The sequence below is a fragment of the Pongo abelii genome, chromosome 1 (genome assembly GCF_028885655.2).
Source record: "Pongo abelii isolate AG06213 chromosome 1, NHGRI_mPonAbe1-v2.0_pri, whole genome shotgun sequence".
Taxonomy (NCBI): domain Eukaryota; kingdom Metazoa; phylum Chordata; class Mammalia; order Primates; family Hominidae; genus Pongo; species Pongo abelii.
Window position 1 is genome coordinate 209,104,482 of NC_071985.2, and position 23,381 is coordinate 209,127,862.

The 23,381-nt window shown below is 45.0% G+C and overlaps 1 protein-coding gene across 1 annotated transcript in view; it reads right to left on the reverse strand.

Moving 5' to 3' along the window:
* Positions 1-7,280: 7,280 nt before the first annotated feature.
* Positions 7,281-23,381, reverse strand: part of NIPAL3 (NIPA like domain containing 3) — a 56,258-nt gene continuing 40,157 nt past the window's right edge. Inside the window, 5 exon segments of the mRNA NM_001131681.1 lie at positions 7,281-10,090; positions 14,965-15,059; positions 18,481-18,544; positions 20,048-20,136; positions 22,745-22,880. Of these exon segments, the coding sequence (NP_001125153.1) occupies positions 9,891-10,090; positions 14,965-15,059; positions 18,481-18,544; positions 20,048-20,136; positions 22,745-22,880 (584 nt within the window). The 3' untranslated portion in view covers positions 7,281-9,890.

Here is a 23,381-nt window from a genome sequence, read left to right on the forward strand (position 1 = left end):
GACTTCAGGTGATCTGCCCACCTCGGCCTCCCAAAGTGCTGGGATTACAGGCGTGAGCCACTGCACCCGGCCTGGATCTCCTTTTTATAGGGCCTCTCCTCTAAGCTGAGACACAGCATCAGCTAGTGAGGCTGCCTCCTCAGTGCTTGAGTTTCAGCTCCACAGGGCCCCTCCTCCAGGCACCTGCATTTTAATGATTCCAACCTGTTACCTGTCTTCCCCCAGCCCAAGGGTTGGCGGCTTCTGACAGTGTTCTCTCCACAATACCTTAGCCCTCTTTTACCCTTTCAGTTACCTTGTGAAAAAAAATGTATACCTAGTTAACAATTATGTATGTATTTATTGTAGAGACAGGGTCTCACTACGTTGCCCAGGCCGGTCCTGAACTCCTGAGCTCAAGCAATCCTCCCACCTCAGCCTCCCAGGAAGTGCTAGGATTACAGGCGTGAACCACTGTGTCCAACCCTAGTTAACAATTATTTATGTTAAATTTTCTGTTCCAATAACTGCTGTGGCTTCTGTCTCCTGACGTGACCCTGATGGACATGACTGCCTAAGAAATGATATATACCTGGGCTAGGCAGAGTGGCTCACGCCTGTAATCCCACACTTTGGGAGGCCAAAGCAGGCAGATTGCTGGAGTTCAGGAATTCAAGTCCAACCTGGGCAACATGGCAAATCCCATCTCTACAAAAAATGTTTTAAATTAGCTGGGCATGGTGGTGCCTCCTGTAATCCCAGCTACACAGGAGGCTGAGGTGGGAGGACCACTTGAGCCTGGGAGGTCGAGCCTGCAGTGAGCTGTGATCACACTATTGCTCTCAGTGTGGGTGACAGAGTGACCCTGTCTCAAAATAAATAAATAAAATAAAGAAATGATACATGCTGGGCACAGTGGTTCATGCCTATAATCTCAGCACTTTGGGAGGCAGAGGCAGGTGGATCACCTGAGGTCAGGGGTTCGAGACCAGCCTGACTGACATGGTGAAACCCCGTCTCTACTAAAATACAAAAATTAGCCATGCGTGGTGGTGGGCGCCTGTAATCTCAGCTACTCGGGAGGCTGAGGCAGGAGAATCGCTTGAACCCAGGAAGCAGAGGTTGCAGTGAGTTGAGATCGCACCACTTATTGCACTCCAGCCTGGGCAATAAGAGTGAAACTCCATCTCAAAAAAAAAAAAAGAAAAGAAAAGAAAAGAAAAAGAAATGATACACTAGGTGTATCAATGAAAGGACAGATGGCCTGGCCCAGGGAGTTTATGAAGACTGACAAGCTAATAGCTGTCGCGCTACTCAGAACCCAAAGGAGTTTCATTCTATGCAAAAAATAAATAAAAATAAAGAATTTAAAATAATTGTCTATTGATATATAGAGGACTGAAATTTTTTTTTAAATAGACTTTTAAATCAGTCATATGTAGGTTTGAATCCAGGCTCTGCCACTTACCCACCAGGTGGCCTTGGACAAATTACTCAACTTCCCCGAACCTCCATTTCCACATGTGTGTCATATAACAGGGGTTGAACAGCTTCCTTGTGGGGCCGTTGTGAGAAGAAAATGCATAAAGTACGTAAAGTGCCTGCCCAGAGTGAAAGCTCAATAAAGGGTAGTGGACCTAGGATGTAGGAGGTGTTAAGAGGACGAGACCAGAGATCATAAGACCTGAGTTAAAGTTTTGAGCCTGCAACTGACTAGCCAGTGACATCCTCTCTGTGGCCCTCCCTCTCCTTACACCTGTACCAAGACCAAGCATGGCTCTACAATGCTGGTCTCATCTTACCGGCCTGCAGCAAAATAGGCAAATAATGACAATGTCTGACATTTTTCATAAAGCTAAATTATTCAGTTTAAAGGATTACTATCTGAGATTTTGTTCTTCTTACTGTTTTGGTGTTAATGTCTTTTTTAAATGAAATGACAGGATAGTAGGGTATTTTTTTTTCTTTTCTATGTTCTGATTTGACAAAATAAGTTTGAAGAAGAGCAAGGAGCTGAGACTTGCCCAAACAGATTGGAAAACATATCAGAAAGCCTCGATAATTGGAACAGTGTTACTGGTGAATGTATAGGCAGACGACTGGAACAGAATGGCAAGTCCCAAAACTATAGATATTTAGTGTATTATAGAAGTGGCATCCAATTCTTTAGGGCAAAGCTGGACTATTCCATAAATGGTATTGGCATAGCTTGGTAGCTATCTCAGCAGAATAAAGTTGGATCCATACCTTGAACTGTGCACCAGAATAAACTCCAATGGCTTTCAGATGTAAACACACAACCAGACTATTGTCTAGTAAGTCCAACATAAAAAAAAAAAAAAAAAAAACTAAAAAGACTCAAAGATGACGTGGGGAATTCTTTTATAATCTTGGAGTAAGTTAGACCTTTCAAACTATGATTCAAAATCCAGAAGCTATAAAAGAAAAGACATTCGATTATATAATACAGATATTTATATAAGTAAATAACATATTTATATAGAAATAACCATATGTAAAACAAAAAACACAGAAGAAAAAGTCTCTTCCATAGTAAAAATAAATACTACAAGCAAATCAAAAGGCAAGTAACAAACTGGGGGGAAATAATTGTAGGTGTTATCACAAAGAAAGGTTAATTGATACCAAAGAGCACTTTCAAATAAATAAGAAACCAAAAGAACCATAGAACGGTGAGCAAAGCATATGGACAATTTACAAAAAAAAAAAACAAATAGTGGCTGGGCGTGGTGGCTTATGCCTGTAATCCCAGCACTTTGGGAGGCCGGGGCGGGTGGATCATCTGAGGTCGGGAGTTTGAGACCAGCCTGACCAACATAGTGAAACCCTGTCTCTACTAAAAATACAAAAATTAGCCAGGTATAGTGGCACACACCTGTAATCCCAGCTACTTGGGAGGCTGAGGCAGGAGAATCGCCTGAACCCAGGAGGTGGAGGTTGCAGTGAACCGAGATCACACAATTGTACGCCAGCCTGGGCAACAAGAGCAAAACTCCGTCTCAGAAAAAAAAGAAAAAAAGTACATGAACATATGCAAAGATGCTTAGTCTCATTCATACAAAGAGACATTTGTGACTTGACAATTTTGATAGAAAATATTTTCATAATTATAAGACAATATAAGAAATTGCTATGTAGTTTCCTGAATCATCCCAGGAGACCTACACAGCTGAGCTTTGTAAGATCAGAGTGTAGGGACGACCGCATTAATTGTATTCCTGATGCTGTTGTTTAAAAGACAAACAGGAGAGTTAAAGATAGGGCTTTCTGGTTTTTTTGTGTCTTTTAACTTCTTAAAAAGTAATCCTGAGAATTAAGTGCATCAAAGTTTCTAGAGTGCCTCACATTTCAGTACAAGCTGGAGAAGGCAGAAAGCAATGCTCTCGCTGCCATGTGAATCTTCTCTCCTTACACCTGGACAGCTTTCACAGAACTATGCTCCTACCTGAATACCTTATGGCATCACAATGGGAAAATGTTTGTTTCTTGGCTTGCATTTGCTTTATATTTATAATTTTAATATTCTGCTTGGTGCATTTTGACATTTAATAAGGTCATGACAGAACACGGTGCTGCTGCACCAAACATCACCTTTTTCTTAAGCAAGCCTTGGACTTTGTTTCCTTTTTTATTGTTTGTTTGAACAAAGAAAGCTGATTTTGTAGTGAAACTAATAAGAAACATATTAAAGAGAAAACAAGATTAGCTACAGAAAGAGTTAGTAGCCTTTTGCCAATCTCTATTTAAAAATTTTTATTTCATGAAACCAAAAAGGAAAATAAAAACTGAATAAACAAAAAAATTAATGAGAACAAGATTAACGACGTAACCTTTTGCCAATCTCAATCTAAATAGTTTATTATTTCATGAAACCAGAAAGTAAAAACTAATAAAAATAACAACTGAATAAGTAGCAAAAAATTAATGAGAACAAGATTAACTATAAAAAGTAACTCTTTGTCAATCTCCATTTTAAAATTGTACTGTTTCATGAAATAAAGTCTGAGAGTTGTGGATGATTCTAAAATTCCCTTCAGGTCTCTGAAAGGCTGCATTTTTTTTTTTTTTTTTTTTTTTTTTTGAGATAAGAGTCTTACTCTGTTGCCAGGCTGGAGTGCAGTGGCACAGTCTTGGCTCACTGCAACCTCTGCCTCCTGGGTTCAAGCGATTCTCCTGCCTCAGCCTCCCAAGTAGCTGGGACTACAGGCATGCACCACCATGCCCAGCTAATTTTTGTATACTTAGTAGAGACGGGGTTTCACCATGTTGGCCAGGATGGTCTTGATCTCTTGATCTTTTGATCTGCCTGCCTCGGCCTCCCAAAGTGCTGGGATTACAGGAGTGAGCCACCGCGCCTGGCCGGTAGACTGAATTTTATTCCCTCGTCTGGTTTGCAGGTGGGACCATTGCAAACGTGGTCCCCAGAGACTCAGCTAATGAGCTTCTGTCCTTCAAGTCTGCACCTTCCTTTGAAACTGGGCCAAAAGTGATGTCCTACCCCATGGCAGACCTTACTCCCATTAAAATCCTGCTTGCCCACACCAGGAGAGGCAGCACAGTGAGGGAAGAACTCAGGTTTTGGAGTCAGGCAGTCCTGGGCTCAAATACTGGCTCTGCTGTTCACCAGCTATGACACCTGAGTCTCAATTTCTTTTCTTTTTGAGATAGGGTCTTTCTCTGTTGCCCAGGCTGGAGTGCAGAGGTGCAATCATAGCTCACTGCAGCCTCAGTCTCCTGGGCTCAAGCAATCCTCTGGCCTCAGCCTCCTGAGTAGCTGGGACTATTGGCACACACCACCATGCCTGCTAATTTTTATTTTAATTTTTTTTTTTAGTAGAGATGGGGTCTTGCTGTGTTGTGCAGGCTGGTCTCAAACTGCTGAGCTCAAGTGATCCTCCTACCTTGGCCTCCCAAAGTGTTGGCATTACAGGCATAAGCCACCATGCCCAGCCAGCCTCAGTTTCTTCATCTGTAAAAGGATACGATTAAAATTTACCTTGTGGAACTGTTATAAAGGAGAAATGAGATATAAATATGAGGTCTTAATATATCATGTGGCATACAGTAAGTGCTTAATATATGAGTATGTATATATGACTCTGTATTTTATTTTTGTGACCGTACAAATAAATATATAGGTACCATACTACACCTGCCTTTGTAAATTGGAAACTCGGAATGAAGAGACATATGTGCTTAGAAATACTTAAGATCAAAAGTGTTCATTATATAATTTAAAAAAGAATAAAGAGAAAAAAACCCCATTGTTTCAATATAATAGAGTGCCTTGATGGGATGCTCAATATAGTTCCAAGACTTTATATCTATTAACCCATCCAATCCTAAAACAATCCTTAATAATGCTGTTATTCCTGTTTCACAGATGAGGCACAGACAGGTTAAGTAACCTGCCCAATGCTACACAGCTAACGAGTGAGAGAGGAATCAAATCCAAGCAGTGTAGACAGAGAGTCTGTGCTTTTTTTTTTTTTTTTTTTTTTTTTTGAGATGGAGTTTCACTCTTGTTCACTCTTGTTGCCCAGGCTGGAGTGCAATGGTGCAATCTTGGCTCACCTCCACCTCCCAGGTTCAAAGGACTCTCCTTGCCTCAGCCTCCTGAGTAGCTGGGATTACAGGCATGCGCCACCATGCCTGGCCAATTTTATATTTTTAGCAGAGATGGGGTTTCTCCATGTTGGTCAGGCTGGTCTCGAACTCCTGACCTCAGGTGGTCTGCCAGCCTCAGCCTCCCAAAGTGTTGGGATTACAGGCGTGAGCCACCGCACCCGGCCGAGAGTCTGTGCTTTTTAACCGTGGTGAGGGTTGCAGGGGAAGCTCAAGTGAGCCTCAGCTGCAATTATGGGCATCTCTGGATCTGTACTGTTAATATACGAGCTATATGGAAATGTAATTAGATGAAATGAAACATTCAGTTCCTTGGTTGCACTAGCCACATTTAAAGTGTTCAACAGCCACATGTGGAGAGTGGCTACCATGTTGGGCAGCATAGACATAGAACACTTCCATCATCACAGAAAGTTCTACTAGACAGTACTGTTCTAGATAATTCTAGGAAGTATTAGCCAAACATAAGACACGAACTCAGCTGTCACTGCATGGATTTTTAATTAAATACCACTTCATAATGTTATTCGCACCTAGTACTTTTTTTTTTTTTTTAAATAAGACATGCCATAAGTCGTGAAGTTAACAAAATATAAGCATCTGCACAGAATATATTCTAAGGTGACTTCATTTACACCGCTTCTCAGAGAAACACACAAGTAACCTTTTGTCTGCCTATCAGCCAGCGTTGAAACAGCTTTGGAATTCACATGGAAGGCTGCCGGGCTGGTTCCCCAACACTAGCCTGATGGAGTCCTGTATCAGCACTGCGCCGTCAAACTGGCTGGTTTCCACTAGAAAAGCAATGGAGAGTCAGCTCTCCCTTCTTTACCCAGCGTTCAACTCCACACTGAAAAAACTGCATAACCTGAACCCTGCTGTGATGGCAACTGAAGTTTAAACCCAAGTTTGGTGACCTTGCTTTAGGTACCTGGGCTGCTCAGGAGACCGAGGTGTGATATTTAACATTGCTTGCAACATTCAAGAGGGCTTGGGGACGTCAGAGCCATGAGTAACAATAACGAACCAGGGCTATGAGTGGAATCCTGATGTACCCCTTCCCCATCCTAACAGCCAGTGCTGCATATGGCCATCAGCAGACAGTCCATTTATACCACGGGACAAAGACTGGGAGGAACCAGCCCAAGACAGATGATGGCTCCACACCCACTGTGCTTCCTGACTACTCAAGTGACCTACGTGTGGCTTCCACTCAGGAAACCACCACTTAACTTTTTGCTCAGCCCTTTCGTGGCTCAGGTTGGTGGGATGACACCACTGCCCCAAACCTGAAGGCAAGGGAGCTTCCCAGGCCTCAGCAGCAGTTCCTGGGTGGCACTGTCCCCATGAGCTGCAGCAGACCCGAAATTATAATGCACTTTTATTCACTCATCTCAAGAAAGCTGGCTGGCCCAAGGCTAAAAGGCCCATACCAAAAAAAAAAAAAAAAAAAGGGAAGGAGGGAGGCAGAGTAAGTTTGGGAGCATATATATGCCCAAATTATTACTGATCACCTGGGTTTGACACATCTAAATAGCCTCCCTGCTCACCTTCTCTTTCTCCCTCCTGCCTCCACTCCCAGCTTTAGAAAAATCATTTGGGAAAGGAGGAATATATAAATAGCAGTGAAACCTGATTTTAATTTCCGCTTTTTGTTTTTTGTTCTTGTGGGCTTGGAGAAGGTAACTTATTCCCCCTTCTGATCCTTCCTCCACACTGAACAAGCCCTCCTTTTCAATCGGTGCTGGTCCTGCCCTTCTCTTCCTCATGAACCATCAATGGCTCCCATGTCCTCTTGGATACACTTTAAACTCCTTAGCCGGGTATTCAAGACCCTCCATGATTCGGCCTCCACTGCTTATCTTTTTTTTTTTTTTTGAGACGTGGTCTCATTGTCACCCAGGTTGGAGTGCAGTAGCATGATCATGGCTCACTGTAGCCTTGGCTTTCTGGGCTCTAGCAATCCTCCCACCTCAGCCTCCTGAGTAGCTGGGATCACAGGCATGCACCACCACACCCAACTAATTTTTTTTTTTAAATTTTTAGCAGAGATGAGGTCTTGCTATGTTGCCCAGGCTGATATAAAACTCCTGGGCTCAAGTGATCCTCCAGCTTTGGCCTCCCAAAGTGCTGGGATTACAGGCATGAGCCACTGTGCCCAGCTTCCACTACTTAGCTTTGAGACTTGTCTCCCACCACCTTCCCTGGCTTTCCTTTCTTTGCCCTTATCTCTGTGCCTTTGCAAATGCTGGCCCCTCTGCCTCGGGGTGATCACCCTATTTTATATGCTTTATACAAATCTTAGATTTGCCACCCATCTATGAGTGGGGCCAAAATCATCTCCACTTCTGAATACCCCTTTGGGCTCAGGGTCCGACCTTTAGCAGGGTCTCCATGATGGTCATTTTCTGTGGCTCACCACCGCACTTCACACCCATCAGAGATTCCTGGGTATTTGTGCCTCCCTCTGCTGGCCTGGAGGGCGGGAACTATGTCTTATCTTTGTAGCCTGGGTCTTCCAAATGCTTAGCACACAGTAAATGCCTTATAAATATTGTTGAATTGAGTTGATACCCATCCTAAGGGAAAGGAGCCCACTGCCCGTTGCCGCCTTAGGCAGTTAAGACCACACAATACAGAAGTGGTTAAGACGCAATACAGAAGTGGTTATCACAGACAACAGATGTCAGTTTTTGAAGTCAAGATACTAAATCAGTATTAAGCACAATCCATAAAGATAAATGATCTATCACACTGGTCTATCAACACTGTTATCATGCCTATTAAAGGCTGTCTAGGGAAGTGGTGAGTGTAGCTCTAAGTAGTATTCATTGGATGGAGAAATGCCACAGATCCTATGGGGAGTATTTAACCTTCCAAAAGAACCCTAGGGAGGAAATTTTCTAGCAAGACTGCATGGGGCCCTGGGGGTTTTAGCAGAACATCTTTGTAAATTCTTAAGCTTTCCAGATGTGAAATCTCGGGATTGCAGCATTGCATCAGAATCACTGGTGGTACCAGTTAAGAATGCAGGCCCGTGGGCCCCACTCCAGTCCCACTTAACAGTGTCTGCAGTTGGGGTGCAGGAATCTGCATTTTACATACACTTCTAGGGGATCCTTATGCCCATTAAAGTTTGCAAACCTTTATCTGCCCCTCTTAAAGTATACCTTCAGTCTAGGGGAAGACAGTCACATATGCGACCAGAAAGAAAGCAACAGCCCTGTTTTTGAGAATGCTTGCTTCTCCCAGACATATATGCGTGGGGATGAGGACCCAGAGGTTCTCTATTGACTTCAAGGAAATTAACCAGTAACTCAAGCTTGGCTTGTGGCTCTGTAATGGAGAGACGGAGGACAGGTGAAGAGGCTGTCTCTGAAATGAGCATCCCCATCTTTCCAGGGGTCTCTGGTATGCAGGAAAAAAGTAACACATACAATGGCCAGATTTTCTACCTATCCTTTTTTAAGTGGTGCAATCACCTTTTGTAAGAGTCAGGGGAACTTTTCTTCCTTAATGGGCTGAAGCATCATCACCCTCTCCTATCCTCCATATTCTTCCCCTTCTCTTAACTTCCTAATTCCTTTGGTGGAGGAGGCGGACAAACAAGTAGTCCTCACAGGACCAAAACCAAATTCGTTTTCAGAGTAGATCCAATTTGAACATATCAAGCACATCTTCCCTAGAAGGGCACAGATGACTGGAAGGCAGATGTACATTTCTGAAAACACAAATATCAGAACCTCCCACCCAGGGTTGGCCCAGCCTGCCATGTGAAGGCAACGCGAGTGCTATCACAGATACGGCATCAGGAGTGTCGGGGTGAGATCAGGCATGCACGTGAGGTGGAGGAAGACGAGATTTAGAGGTGTCCGGCCTTTCGCAGGATTTGAGAATTAACAGCAGACTCTCTGTCTTGTCTTAGCTCTGAAGGATACAGCATCCTTTGGTCACTGTCAGAGGAAGCTCAGTTACCATCCTCAAGGATGGTAGAAAGGCTTTCCAAATCCCCCTGGGCTAACCCAGGCAGAGGCTGGATTCTATCCCACCCGCCTGGAATAATGCTTCCATCCCCCCACCCTCATCATCTGAAATTTCCAAGACCAAGATAACACATCCTTTCCCAGAGACAAAGGCTTTTTGAGATCATCATCCATAGAGTTCTCAGTTAAAAACAAAATGAGACTTGAAAGGCAAGTTTTACGATTCAGGGTTGAACCACTGTCAGCCTGGCAGGGACAGTTATAAACAGAGGGAGGCAAGTCTCACTCCTTCTTGGTGTGCTCTAGGACTCGGTAGGGGACCCCAGAGGCACTTCTGGAGCCGTGCTCTTCTTGCATGACTGGCAGTGTGGCAGGAGCGTAGATCTCAGAAATGTTGTCATTGTTTTCCAGAGCCCCATAGGAAAAAGAAGCTTTGAGTTCAGGCTGGACAGTCATCCCTTTATCGTGCATGTTCTGCATACCTGAAATGAAATCCATTTTCCCCAAATCATTATGTGGTAAGAGGGCCAAGGAGGCCGCATCTCCCTCTATCCCATCACAGACTAATTATAGTGCTCAGCAGCTAATCATGTGCATTGTCAATTTCCTGAATGCTTTAGATTTAAAAGAGAACACCCACAAATATACACTGCAACTATTACGGTTGCTAAGCAACAAGGGATGAATCTTCAGGAAATATGCACACAGACCAGCTGCTGTCAGGAGGAACCCTCAGTTGGCCTAAAGTGAGGTGGGAATGTCGGTGTGGGCCCCAGGTGGAATGGAACTAGCACTGTGCTTTGAACGTGGTAGATGCCAATGCTTCACTGCTGAATTAAATCAGGATCCAGGAAACTTTGTTACGCTGTCGAGGAAAGAGGGTAATTTTTGTGTCGTGGGCACCTGAAGGTGACAGATGCATCCTGATGCCCAGAGGGAGCATCTTGGCCTTTAACTTTAAATTCCCTGGTCCACATATAGGGGAAGGTGAGATTTGCTTATTATTACTTCTGGGTACTTTGACAAGGGATTCCTACTCACATTTGAGGGCAAAGCCTTTAATCTTTAATTCCTTTACCTTTGTCCTACAATTCCCCTAGTCAGGTGAGGAGGGGTGCGGTTTGTTTGTTTATTTATTTATTTATTGAGACAGGGTCTTGCTCTGTCGCCCAGGCTGGAGTGCAGTGGAGCGATCTTGGCTCACTGCAGCCTCAACCTCTGGGGCTCCAGCGATCCTCCCACATCAGCCTCCTGAGTGGCTGGTACTACAGGTGCATGCCACCATGCCCGGCTAATTTTTTGTGTTTTTTTTTTTTTTTTTTTTTTTTGGTAGAGATGGGGTTTCACCATGTTGCCCAGGCTGGTCTCAAACTTCTGGGCTGAAGTGATCCACCTGCCCCGCCTCCCAAAGTGTTGGGATTACAGGTGTGAGCCATTTCACCAGGCCGGTTACTTTTGAGGCCAACTTTTCCCGCCAGGGAATTAAGACTTCAGATTCTGCCTTCAGGCCGAGTCATAAGAAATTGAATGCAATGAAACTATGATGATAATAACAGCTGACATCTAACTGTTTAATATGCCCTGGGCACTGGGCTAAAGCACTTTCTTTTTTGAGGTAGAGTCTATGTTTTCCAGGCTAGTCTTGAATACCTGGGGCTCAAATGATTCTCCTGCCTCAGTCACCCAAGTAGCTGGGATTACAGGTGTGAGCTACAACACCTGACTGGGCTAAGCACTTTAAATAGTAACAGTAACAACAATAGCAATGACAATGGCTTATGTGTATTGAGTATTTAATTGGTGGCAGATACTGTTCCAAATAGTTATAAAGTTCTATCTCATTTGATCCTCAGGATGACTAATAACGAAAATGAAGCAGCAGAAATGAAGCATGTAATTTGTCTGGGATCACACAGCTAGTAAGAGGCAGTGCCAGGGTCCAAACTCGGGGGTTTCAACTCGAAGTCCATACTCTTTTTTTTTTGTGTGTGAGACGGAGTCTCGCTCTGTCACCCAGACCCAGGCTGGAGTGCAGTGGCGTGATCTCAGCTCACTGCAAGCTCCACCTCCTGGGTTCACACCATTCTCCTGCCTCAGCCTCCTGAGTAGCTAAGACTACAGGCGCCCGCCACCACGCCCAGCTAATTTTTTTTTGTATTTTTAGTAAAGACGGGGTTTCACCGTGTTAGCCAGGATGGTCTCGATCTCCTGACCTCGTGATCCGCCCGCCTCAGCCTCCCAAAGTGCTGAGATTACAGGCGTGAGCCACCGTGCCCGGCCGGAAGTCCATACTCTTAACTGAATGCTGTGTGGCTTCCCTATATACCTGCACTTAATCCCTAAACAATCCTATGACAGAGATGAACTACTGTCCTCATTTTCTGGATAAGAAGAGATTCAGAGAGGTGAATAACTTGCCCAAGGTCACACAGCTAATGAGAGACCAAGGTGGGATCTGCCACCAGAGACCGAGGTGGGATCTGCAGTGCTCTTACCCACTCTGCAAATGGCCTGGGAAGACCCAGTCCGTGAAAGGCCCTTTGGCTCCCTATTGCATAAGACTTAACTGATGGTTCTTTGAAGGGCACAGTTTAAGAGTCTGTGGTTTGGATTTTGGGGGAGGGCAGAAGAGGGAAGTGGAAGAGCTGAGGAGGTGCCTGTCCTCAGGGAAGAGAGCTGGCTTAACAGGCCTGGTTTACCTTTTGGATTTTGTCAATGCCCTCCAGCCAAAGACCAATAGGAATACACCTATAGTCTAATAAATATGGGTTTATTGACACATTGCAATGAGAGAGGTGTACATGGCGGGGAACCATGAACCATCTAAGAGGGGGTTAGAAAGGAGTTATTGGGGGGGTTGGCTTGGACTAGGTGATTTTTGGGGAGGGTTCAAGGAAGTGAGGCTTTGCTTTGGGTTGGATGCTGTCAGGAAGCAGGGCTAATTCCATAATTGGAGATCTTAGCTTTTACCTAGAAGATGCCTAGATTGAAGCTAAAGCTGTGCCTGGTAAAGAAGTGGCAGTCTCTCACATTAGCAAGGTCAGAGGGATGTTTGGTGTTTTTCATGATTTGGACAATGTCCATTTTTTGTCTGTGTTTAGACAGGCTAGCAGAGTAGTCCTGTTTGTGTTCTTTTATTTATTTATTTATTTTTAATTTTAGGAAAAAAAACCCTTTTCTTCCCATTCCACCTGCTTGTGTCCTGATCCATCACAGCTGCAGAGTGGCCTTGTCTGCTGCTGATGTTCTGTGAAATTGTTTCTGTTCAACAGGAAAGGGCCAAGGCCTGGCTGAGAGTGCCAGGCTAGTTCCTGGAGGTCAGGCGCTGTTTCTCGTTCTCATTTTTAAGAAGTCTTTCAGGTGCTTGAATTACTCAAAGGCCTCCAAATTGTGATGTGGTAAATTTCTGGAATTTGAATACCTCTTGAACAGCAGTTGTCTGTTGTGAAGACATGAATCTAGGTAGACAAAAGGCAAGATCCTAATGCTGACCAGGGAAACCAAGTGGCTGGAAAAGCACCTCTGTTTAGACTGAGACTGTTCAGCAGTTTTATTCTGCATGTTCTACCTGCCTCCAGGTCAAACAAGTGTGTGAAACTTCCAAAGGTTTTTAAAGCAAAAGGGAAGTGAAACCAAATATAACCAGGCATCTACCATGTCCCAGACACCGTGCAAGAGACCTTTACACATGTGACCACTAGCCTGAAAGAAGGAATCCCGGTTACAAGTGAGGATGAGAGGCCTTGGGAGGTCACACAGCAGGAAGGTGGTAGAGCTGGGATTTGAATCCAGGTCATCTGAACTCCAAGCCCACGCTCTTCGCAGTACAGAACACCTACAATCGGAAGTGTCCTGACAAGCCGCTGCAAGGGCAGGGTCTCCCTGATTCAACAGCTGACTTCCCACTGATCACAAGGTACAAAGAAAAAGCTGAGAGCCACACCCACAAACAGACAACAGAATGTTGCTATCTAAGACTACCTTAGGTTACCTTCTATTTTCCACCAGAAAATACATCCATCTATATATATATATATATACACACACACAAATACTGATATTGATATATACACATAGTTTATAAACACACAAACACACGTTTACATACACATACTTGCACACACAGAGTTGACACCTCACCTATCTGGAATTCAGCTATCCAGCGCCCTCATCTATCCGGAACACAGCCGAGAAACAAGGAAGTTAGCAAAAAAGGAATCTGAGCAGCCAGATTAGACGTTTAAAAAGTTCATGCACCAAAGCTCATGCACTTAATTCCTAGGAGAAATCTTAGGCCCCCAACTCAGAGCTCCTTAATTTTGATTTTATTTGTAATTTGAACAAGCTGGGTTGAAGGAGCACATTGACATTGAGTTGCTATACTCAGGCAGGCTGGCTACAGCAAGAAGGACAGACAACAGCTTAATAACGAGAGAGGAGGAACTAATATAAAAAGTAGACACATAAACCCTGGGGCCATTTAATGTAGGGGCACACCAGTCAACCCTGAGAACACACCTGCATCACAGCGTTACAGCATGAAAACCTCTCGAGTAAGCAGTCCTCTAGACCATCAATGTGTTTATATTTTGTTCATGAGATTGTGTTAATGAAGGACAGGAGATTACGTTTTAGAGAGAGTTCCACCTTGTATAAATAAAATTAAAATGTTGAGTTAAGTGTGAAAGCTAATGGTCACCAGCAACCTACAGAGTTTAGGTCAGCAAATCTGAGGTTGGTCCAATGTCTTAACTTTTCTAATCCGAATTCCTTTAGGCTAGACAGGCACTCTCCAGTCCTCCACAGGTCCCACCACTCCTGCTGGGCAGTATTGGGCTGATTCACATGCTTATGTTACTGTCAGGGCTTACAGACATTTACATTTGTGTTTCTCGGTATGAATCCTTAGCTCGCTAGGAAATTAGGCTTTCCAGAATGATCCACTCCCTTGTGGCATTCAGGGAGTGAGATTATAATATTTTAATTTCATTCCACTCATTCTCCTTCCCCTCTCTAATCATTTCATCCCAACTAGATGAATGGATTTTTCCATTTGCAGGCATGAAGCCTGGGGCTGCAGATCCTAATTATATTGAGTATGAATCAGAATTTTATTTAAAAGATCCCCAAATAGACACAGAACTGGCAAGATGTGCTCAAAAGCAACCGAGGTGCCTCAGCCATTGCCTACCCTTTTGCACAAAATTAAAAAGAAAAGAAAAGAAAAGAAAAAAGACAGTGAGAGAACAGTCACACAATCAAGGCACAGCACAGCAGTTGGTTGTCTCTTTTTAAACAGGAAGTAGCAGTCATTCTACATGGATGGTCAGCTAGACCCACGGGGCTTTAACCTTACCCGGCATGGCATCCATGGAAATATAGGGCTCAAATGGAATGGCCTTCTTCCTGTTACGTGTGATTAAGAAGACGCCCAAGAACGCGATGAGGCACCTGAGGAATGGAGATAAGATAGGAAGAGAAATAAGGCCAGGAGCAAGGTTGGGGAGGGACACTTTCAGGCTCAGGTGATGGAAAGAGGTAAAAAGGCTTGCAGGCTGAGGAGGAGGGCTCACTGCCCAAGCAGCCCTGAGAGGCTGCCAGCCTGGGATCAGCAGGGGCAGATGTAAGTTGAATAACAATAGCTGGAGTGGCCTCACATGCCCTACACTCTCCATGAGCTGTAATCAGAATAAATTAGACTCTTCTGGGCGAGCTTCTCATGGCTCTTCACTTCCATTCAAACAGGATTCTCGGAAGCTTGCCTTTTAAAACATTTTCTTAAATTGAAGTCATTCATTTCAATCACTACTGAAGTATAGATAGTAAAAACCAATAAAAATTGGAGAGTCCCTGTACTCCTGGTCTCACTTGGCCAGGTAGGTGTATAGCCTTCCAGGTTATTTTTTGTTTTGTTTTGTTTTTTTCCCTTTTTCCTACAGCTTACATAAACAAGCATACTTTCTAAACATTAAGGTATAATTTATAAGCAGCAAAATGCACAAAGCCTAGATGTCTAGCTGAATGAATTTTACTTGTGAAATCATCAACCAGGTCAAGACAGAAAATACGTCCATCCCACTCAGAAAGTTTTCCTGGGCCCCTTTCCATTTCATGCCAGCCCTTCCCCAGAGGTAACTACTATCTTGACTTCTCCCACCATGGATGAAATTAGTCTGTTTTTTAATTCATGTAAGTTAAATCATACAGTATGTACTCTTTTATGTCTAGTTTCTTTCATTTGATAAAATGTTAAGATTCATCTTCTTTATTTTTTTATTTTGATTTTTTTTTGAGATGGAGTCTTGCTCTGTTGCCCAGGCTGGAGTCCAGTGGCACGATCTCGGCTCACTGCAACCTCCACCTCCCAGGTTCAAGCGATCCTCCTGCCTCAGCCCCCCTAGTACCTGGGATTACAGGCATGCGCCACCATGTCAGGCTAATTTTTGTATTTTTAGTAGAGATGGAGTTTTGCCATGTTGGCCAGGCTGGTCTCGAACTCCTGATCTCTGGTGATCCACCCGCCTCAGCCTCCCAAAGTGCTGGGATTACAGGCATGAGCCACCGTGCCTGGCCAAGATTCATCTTCTTTATTGTATGTATTAGTAGTTCATTATTTTTCTTTTTCTTTTTTTGAGACTGAGTCTTGCTCTGTCGCCCAGGCTGGAGTGCAGTGGTGCGATCTCGGCTCACTGCAACCTCTGCCTCTTGGGTTCAATCGATTCTCCTGCCTCAGCCTCCTGAGTAGCTGGGATTACAGGCGCGAGCCACCAAGCCTGGCTAATTTTTGTATTTTTAGTAGAGACAGGGTTTCGCCATTTTGGCCAGGCTGGTCTCGAACTCCTGACCTCAAGTGATCCACCCGCCTTGGCCTCCTAAAGTGCTGGGATTACAGGCGTGAGCCACTGCACCTGGCCTACAGCTCATTATTTTTAATTGTTGCGTAGAACCCATTGTCTGAATATACCATGTTTTTCCTACTCTCCTGTTGGTAGACATTTGGGTTGTTTCCAATTTAGACCTATTATGAATAAAGCTACTATATAAATACTCATGTGAGAGTCATTTTGTCAACAGATACTGATATGGTTTGGCTGTTTCCCCACCCAAATCTCATCTTGAATTGTAGCTCCCACAATCCCCATGTGTCATGGGAGGGACCTGCTGGGAGCTAACTGAATCATGGGGGCAGTTACCCCCATGCTGTTCTCATGATAGTGAGTGAGTTCTCACGAGATCTGATGGTTTTATAAGGGCTTTTCCCCCTTTGCTTGGCACTTCTCTCCTTCCTGCTGCCATGTGAAGAAGGACGTGTTTGCTTCCCCTTCTGCAATGACTGTAAGTTTCCTGAGGCCTCCCCAGTCATGCTGAACTGTGAGTCAATTAAATCTCTTTCCTTTATAAATTACCCAGTCTCGGGTATGTCTTTATTAGCAGCATGAGAATGGACTAATACAGATGTACTCTTTCTTTTGGGTAAAAAATCTAGAAGTGAAATTGCTGGATCATAGGGTAAGGCCACTTTTTTTTTTTTTTTCTTTTTCAGACAGACTTATGCTCTCATTGTCCAGGCTGGAGTGCAATGGCATGATCTCGGCTCACTGCAACCTCCACCTCCCAGGTTCAAGCGATTCTCCTGCCTCAGCCTCCCGAGTAGCTGGGATTACAGGTGCCTGCCACCACGCCTGGCTAATTTTTTTGTATTTTTAGTACAGACAGGGTTTCAGCACGTTGGCCAGGCTAGACTCAAACTCCTGACCTCAGGTGATCCACCTGCCTCAGCCTCCCAAAGTGCTGGAATTATAGGCGTGAGCCACTGTACCCGGCCAAGGCCACATTTTTAAAAGTTTGTGATTTTTTTTTTTTTTTGAGACGGACGGAGTTTTGTTCTTGTTGCCCAGGCTGGACTGCAATGGTGCGATCTTGGGTCACCACAACCTCTGCCTCCCGGGTTCAAGCGATTCTCCTGCCTCAGCCTCCTGAGTAGCTGGGATTACAGGTATGCACCATCACGCCCGGCTAATTTTTGTACTTCTAGTAGAGACGGGGTTTCTCCATGTTGGTCAGGCTGGTCTCGAACTCCCAACCTCAGGTAATCTGCCTGCCTTGGCCTCCCAAAGTGCTGGGATTACAGCTGTGAGCCACCTCGCCCAGCCTGTGATTTTTTTTTTTTGATGAATGTGTTCTAGACATGGTTCTGTGTCAGCACCTACAGACTGGCCTCAAGTTTTCAAAATGGCAGCATGGCATGCTATTATCTGGATATGGCATAATTTTTTAACGCTTGTATTCTACTACTGAGCATTTCTATTGTTTTCAATTGTTTGCTTATACAACTAATTTAAAAATTAATAAATAGCCTCATACATGTGTCTTTGCATCCCTGTTGAAGCATTTTTCCAAGATAAATGATTAGAATGGAATACTGTATCAAAAAGTATGCTTGTTTGGATTTTTTGTTGCTGTTGTTAAATTTTCCTCCCACATTCAAGTATGCTAACAGTGTGGTAATAGGCTGGCCTCCTCATCCTCTTGCCAGTGTGGAATACTATTAATCCTGTTAGTTTTTGCAAAATGATGATATCTCATGTAGCTTCAATATGTATTTCTTAGATCCGAGGTGCGGTTGAGAGACTTTTCATGTGTCAAAATGTGATATTTGAGAAATGCCAAAGAGATTAGAGTCCAAAAGAGAAGGGGAAGATAAAGCCCTTAGAGGAATAAAACGCTCACCTCTGGGGACAAAGCTCCAAAACCCCACAGCTCCTCTGACTCTAAAGGATGGGGCGGCTATAGCAATAAGGGAGAGAGAGGGGCAACCTACTTGGAATTCTACACACAACGTTTTGGGGCCGGCAAGTGGGACAGAACTCACCCCAGGGCAAACATGCAGATGTGCAGCACGTCCTCCCCGATGAAGTCCAGGTAAAATATTGCACCTGCAGCAGCAAATCACAGAAAATATCGCTGAGCTGTTTTCAAATCACCGATCTGCCAGTCTGTCTAGGATTTGGCTAAGCTCTCTTCCATTTAGGAAACCAAAATGATCAAAACTTATTATGACTCTGCCTTACAAGAAGAAAGGAATAAAAGCCATTTAGGGGATCAGGTTGTCAACTTTTTTCCACCTTAGGCCCCTCTGATCTCCATGTTGTTTTTTAACTTTTATTGGGGGATAATATTAGACTCACAAAAATGGTGTAGAGTCCCCATGCACCCTTCCTCCAGCTTTCCCCAGTCATATCTTCCATAACCACAGTGCATAATCAAAGCAGGAAAACAACAATGAACACTTACTAACCAAACCACAGACCCTATTTACCAGTTTGTGCCTACAATCGTCTCCCCTCCATGTTTCTTAAGATAGATAAACAAGGCTTTGTGCTTATGTTGTTAGAGCTTTCTAACCTCGTGTGGCCAGTAAATCCTGTCTGCGGGTCTACTCCTATGGTATGGGAGTGGGGTGGGCCTACTGCCCCTGCCCTGAGCCAGCCTTTGTCGGGAATCGTCTCACCCACACAGGCCTCCAGCTGTATTCCTGAGCTCCTGATTCCCTGCCTTGACTTCTGTTCTCACCCAACCATGGTGTTTGTGATTCCTTTCAACCTTGACTGGACTTCACGCTTCTTGACCAAGCTTCTTGACCCTGACTTAGCTTACGGCTTCTGGCTGCTCTGGGTCAATGCCTCATGGCCCCTGGTGTTGCTCACAGCATGGGCCCTGGAAGCTGCGCACCTTGCATGTTCCTCCTGTGTAGACAGGAACTGGGGCACCACTTGTCTTAAGCGTTGGCAGAGCATAGGGCTTTGCAGCCAGGCTTTCATCAAAGGAAAGCACTTAGTTCTTATTGGATTTTTTACTCTGAAGATTTTAGTCACCTATTATGCCATTTAAACAAACAAACAGCTTTATATAATTGCAGCCTCTGAGGCCACTACAGAAAGAAAATGAAAAAAAACAATTAGAGGTGAAATAGAGGAAAAGAGGGCAGTAATGCTAATGATCACTTATTGAGCATCGATGATGTTGCAGTGCTATGCATATTCATAATCTCTAAAATTATATAGAAGAGATCTGTGGTCACTTAGCCAGTAGGGGTTGCGGAGCTAGAAGATAGCAAAACTTGTTAAAAGTACACACAGTATGGCGTAGGGCACATTTGGATCATACCCATTACAATTCTAGGAGGTAAGTGTTATCACTCCCATTTTATGAATGTGGAGCTGAGGCTCAGAGAGATTAAGTGACGTAGGCAGAGCTGATGCGCGTCTGTGCTGGGATACAAGCCCGGGTCTCTCTGTCTGGAAATCCTGCACATTCTCCATGAACCCATAAATCACTCTACGGGAAGAACAAGTCAGCAGAATCAGCCTCCCTCTGCCCTGGGATAATACCCTGCTGCTAAAGTAGAAGACAGAAATCTAGCAATGGGTCACCCTTACCTGCTGTGATAGCAATGGTTGTGGATAGAATGTAGCCCACACTGGCAATCAAAGAGGAGTCGTACATCTGTGAGGCTTGACTCAAAAACCTTCAACACAAAAGCACTCCAGTCAGTGGGCTGTGGAGATGTTGGAAAGGCTAAGAGCTGACAACAGTAGAGTTTGATTTGAAATATGAAGATGATACATTTAGGAACGTTCCTTGGGTTTCTAAAAATGCCACCCTCATGTTACAGGGCACCGTGTATCCCTGGTCTGGGGTCCATGCTTGATTCCCACTCTTCCCCTAGACACACAGCTAAGGCCCATCCCCATTTCCCAATTGAGCCATGCCATCATGGTCTCACACCTTTGGCCGCACGGCTCCTGTCACCTGAAATGCCCTTCTCCTCACCCCCCGTATCCCCACCCCACTAAAAAGAGCCATTCCTGCATCTCTTATACCCCTGCCCCCAGAAACTCTTATAGCACTAATCACGTTCTGCTTAGTGTCATAATTATTCTTTTAAACAAAATTTCTTTTTAATTTGAAAATAATGTGATCACTGAAATAAATATAGGAAAAAGAGAAAATTAGAGTCCCTCCTAATCACTCCATCTATGATAAACAATACCCTTGTTTTGGAAGATATTCTTTGCCCTTTCTCTGCATGGTTGCTTACGCCATGCTCACCACTCAATTGCTTTTATTTTTTTACTTCGCTTTGTGGCCTAGGCTGGAGTGCAGTGGCACAATGACAGCTCACCACAGCCTCTAACTACTGGGCTCAAATGCTCCTGCCTCAGCCTCCTGAGTAGCTGGGATTACAGGTTGAGCCACTGCATGCAGCTTGGCTGTACTAGTTTGTTCACTGGCTGTCCCCCAGCCAGGGCTGTGAATGCCTGAGGGCAGTGAGTGACTACCTCATCATCTCTGTGTGCTGAGCACCCTCAGTGGGCTGCACTGGCTAGGGAATGAGTAGCTCCTTAGGAGGTGGGCGGTGGCATCTGAGCCATGTTTGTGACACCTGGAGTGCTCAGCACAGGGCCTTTGACTGGCAGGGGCTCCCAGGTGATGACTGGAATTGTTGTAGTGGGACCAAAAATAATAACCAAAATAACAATAGCAAGGCCAATAATCATAGAAGCAGCTCATGTTTACCGGGCATTTCCCTAGAGACGTTCTCCTAAGAGCTTCATGTGATTCTCTTAGGTAGGGACTATTGTTCTCATTAGCAGGTGAAGAATCTGAGTCTTGGAGAAGCTCAGTAGGCGACAGCAGAGCAGAGCGGTGAGGGCATGGGCTGGGGAGCCAGACACCTGAGTTCAGATCTCAGCTCCGCCACTTCCTAGCCTCTTACCCTCTCTGCCTCAGTTCCTCATATGCAAAATGGGGATTATATCCTCTACATCAAAGGAGTGTTGTAAGGACCAAATGAGCTGGTTCCATAAAGCACTGAGAAAAGAGCTGGGCTCACACCGGGCCAGCAGCAGCTGTTCCTATGGTCCCTGGAGGCCATGTAGCTGGTGGACCTTGAGTCTGAGCCTGAGCTTCCCAGGCTGAATCAGCCTCGTGCGCTGCTGAGTCCTGTGTACCTACACAGGTTTTGTCACCTACAAGATTCCTAGAGCCTCTCCTCCTCCCAGGCCCTCTGTTGGGCTCCAGGACTCAGACGCAAATGAGACACAGGCCCTGCCCACAGGCTGCTGCCTTTTATTTAACTTCATGCTTAGAAAGAGGAGGAGGCACTTTGCCTTCCACTCAGGAAGATTTGGAGGTGATATACTGAAGGCAAGAAATGACAATTTTTCTTTCCAACCCAGCAGACAAGCAGGTGCCTCCTAGGGATGGCCATGCTTCCGAGGCCCCTGAGACGATCATCTGCCCCGGAGAAGATGGGAAGTAAGGCTGCCTCCAACCACAAATTTCTCACATTCTGGCCAGGCGTTGTGGCTCATGCCTGTAATCCCAGTACTTTGAGAGGCCAAGGTGGGCGGATCACTTGAGGTTAGGAGTTTGAGACCAGCATGGCCCACGAAGTGAAATCCCGTCTCTACTAAAAATACAAAAATTAGCCGGGTGTGGTGGCACACACCTGTAGTCCCAGCTACTTGGGAGGCTGAGGCAGGAGAATCGCTTGAACCCCAGAGGCAGAGGTTACAGTGAGCGAGATGGCTCCACTGCACTCCAGCCTGGGCAACAGAGTGAGACTCCATCTCAAAAACAAAACAAAACAAAACAAAACAAAATTATCACATTCTGAGGGAGTGGGGAAAAATCCATCCACTGCTGGCTTCGTATTTCTTTCTTTTTTCTATTCTTGTGTCTCAGCTTCCTGAGTAGCTAGGACTACAGGCATGTGCCATCACGCCCAGCCAATTTTTTTTTTTTTTTGTATTTTTAGTAAAGATGGGGTTTCACCATGTTGGCCAGGCTAGTCTCAAACTCTTGGCCTCAAGTGACCCACCCATCTTATCCTCCCAAAGAGCTGGGATTACAGGCGTGGGTCACCGTGCCTGGCCTGGCTTCGTCTTTTAAGCGGCAGGTGTCCCTCCAGGTGACAACTCAGCAAATTAGCAGCTCCTGTCTCCATGCTGGATGCCAGGCCCTGGGGCATGTTCTGGCCTCCTTGGGGCTTCACAGCATACGTCATCAGGCCCCCAAAAGAGAAGCGGCCCGAATGGCGGGGCCCAGCAGGAAAAGGATTTGTAACTCACGCAGCCTGATAGACGGCGGTTGCCACCATGCACACGAACATCACGTAGAAGATGGGGTAGTCAAGCTGCAGGTTCCCTTGAATGGACAAGACAAGCATCCCAGCCACGGCCTTGACTGTCACCACTGTCATGGAGCCTGCAGACAGGAGACAAGGGCGAGTGGGGAGCCTCAGGGAAATGCAGAGTTAGGTCCAGAAAGCCAGTCTATAACCCCAAAGGGCTTGGGGAGACAGAGGGGAGGGAACAGGAACAGAGTCAAGCCGGCGGTTTGCACGGTGACAGATGCTGTTTGCACTGGGTCTCGTGTGCACCTCTCCCATGGACTCCCATGCTCTGTGCTGACTACACCCTAAAGCGGGGAGGAAAGCCAACCCCCTGCAGGTAATCCTAGATGTCACTTCTAAACTGCCAAGCATGGGCAGTAAGTTCAGTTCTCTGAGGTCTGGAGTGCCCAGCACTGTGGCCAAAAGGATCTGAGTGGATCAATGAACCTACCAGTCTCATGGCAACCACAAGAAAAACATGTGGTGTGTAAACAGCTTAGGAGTTGTTGGGTTTTTTAGTGCTCAGTCACTTGTATTTTTTGTTGTTGTTGTATTTTTTTTTTCCTTTTTGTGGAGAACAGGGTCTCGCTATA